Genomic DNA, 1774 nt, shown 5'->3' with positions numbered 1-1774 from the left:
ACATTACTCTCATTAATCCCTAGTAATCTTCTAGCAATTCTAAAAATATAGTTTAACATATCTATTGTAGGATGATATTAAAATATTTCCCCCACTTGGGGAGTATATGGAAATATTTTTGCTCAATGCAAATGTATACATATAGAAAAAGTGATGTTAAATGCCATTCAAGGATCTCTAATATAAAAATTAAAACTGAAATTTGGTAGGCACAGTGAAGAAAATATCATTACCTAACATTATACATTATACTTGCATAAATTCATAAAGATAAACATTTGTAACTCTGACCTCTGCTCCTGTAATTATCAAAACACTCGTGAATTTTGAGTTTCAGAGTTGAAGTCATAGGAACTGACATGTTAGGCTAACAAATGTCCCCAAGAAGACTGTGTGCTTGTATCACAAGACAGCAGAAGCTTGAAGAAGAACTTTAAGCCTTGGTATAAAAAGAAAACCTTAACAGGAAAGTTATATATATTCAAATTAAAATCATTTTTTTTTCATTAAAGTATAGTTGGTGTACAATGTTTCTTCAAATTCTTTTGCATAGTAAGGTCACCCAGTTATACAGTTCCCTGTGCTATAAAATAGGACCCTGTTCCCAACATTCCAAGTGTTACAGTTTGTATCCACCAAGCACAACCTCCCTGCCCACCTTGTATAACCATAATTCCTGTCTCAACAGACAATGAATGTAGACATGACTGGGGATAACCAATCCTTGACAATAGAGTTTGTGCTCACAGGATTTAAAGATCTCCCAGAGCTGAGGACCATCCTCTTTCTGGTGTTCCTTACCATCTGTCTGATCACCATGGCGGGAAACCTTGGTCTGGTGGCAGTGATATTTACAGAGCGTCGTCTTCACACCCCAATGTACATCTTTCTGGGCAACCTCGCTCTGATGGATTCCTGTTGTTCCTGTGCCATTACCCCAAAGATGCTAGAGAATTTCTTCTCTAAGAATGGACTAATTTCCCTCTACGAATGCATGGCACAGTGGTATTTCCTCTGCCTAGCTGAAACTGCAGACTGTTTTCTCTTGGCAGCAATGGCCTGTGATTGCTATGTGGCCATCTGCAACCCACTGCTATACCACACCTTGATGTCAAAGAAACTCTGTATTAAGATGACCACAGGAGCCTTCATAGCTGGTAACCTGCACTCCATGATTCATGTCGGATTTCTGTTTAGGTTAACTTTCTGTAGGTCTCATCAAATCAACCACTTCTTTTGTGATGTTCTTCCATTATACAGACTCTCCTGTGTTGACCCTTATCTCAATGAATTGATATTTATCTTTTCTGGGTCAATTCAAACCTTGACTATTACAATAGTAATAATCTCTTACCTTTTCATCCTCTTCACAATTTTCACAATGAAATCCAACAAGGGAAGAGGCAAAGCCTTATCTACTTGTGCATCCCACTTTCTCTCTGTCTCAATATTCTATGGATCTCTTCTCTTCATGTGCATTCGACCAAATTCAGTTAACGAAGAAGACAAAGATTTACCCCTGGCTATTTTTTATACTCTAGTTATTCCCTTAGTAAATCCTTACATTTAAAGTCTCAAAAATAAAGAAGTAATAAATGTCATGAAAAAATATTAGGAAGATATCATAACAATCTGAAACAAACACCCATATGGACTGAACAAATGCTTTGAGTAGAATTCACTACATAGGAGATTACCTCCATTTAATACTATTGGCCATATTCTGGAATCTCAAGGCATAATCACACAAACTCAGCAATATTCCAAGTTCTTA

The 1774-nt window shown here is 36.8% G+C and overlaps 1 protein-coding gene across 1 annotated transcript; it reads left to right on the top strand.

The window, feature by feature from the left end:
- Positions 1 to 703: 703 nt before the first annotated feature.
- LOC125119284 (olfactory receptor 5K1-like) lies at positions 704 to 1570 on the top strand. Its single transcript, XM_047766122.1, has one exon. It carries the CDS (start codon positions 704 to 706, stop codon positions 1568 to 1570), a length of 867 nt encoding a protein of 288 aa, XP_047622078.1.
- Positions 1571 to 1774: the final 204 nt, after the last annotated feature.

The sequence above is a fragment of the Phacochoerus africanus genome, unplaced genomic scaffold (genome assembly GCF_016906955.1).
Source record: "Phacochoerus africanus isolate WHEZ1 unplaced genomic scaffold, ROS_Pafr_v1 Scaffold_32, whole genome shotgun sequence".
NCBI lineage: Eukaryota > Metazoa > Chordata > Mammalia > Artiodactyla > Suidae > Phacochoerus > Phacochoerus africanus.
Note: the sequence above shows the minus strand (reverse complement) of the source record. Positions and strands in the feature narration are given on the sequence as shown.

Bases quoted from the DNA above. Each gene is read 5' to 3' on its own strand.
- LOC125119284 (XM_047766122.1), top strand. From the start codon at position 704: ATGACTGGGGATAACCAATCCTTGACAATAGAGTTTGTGCTCACAGGA.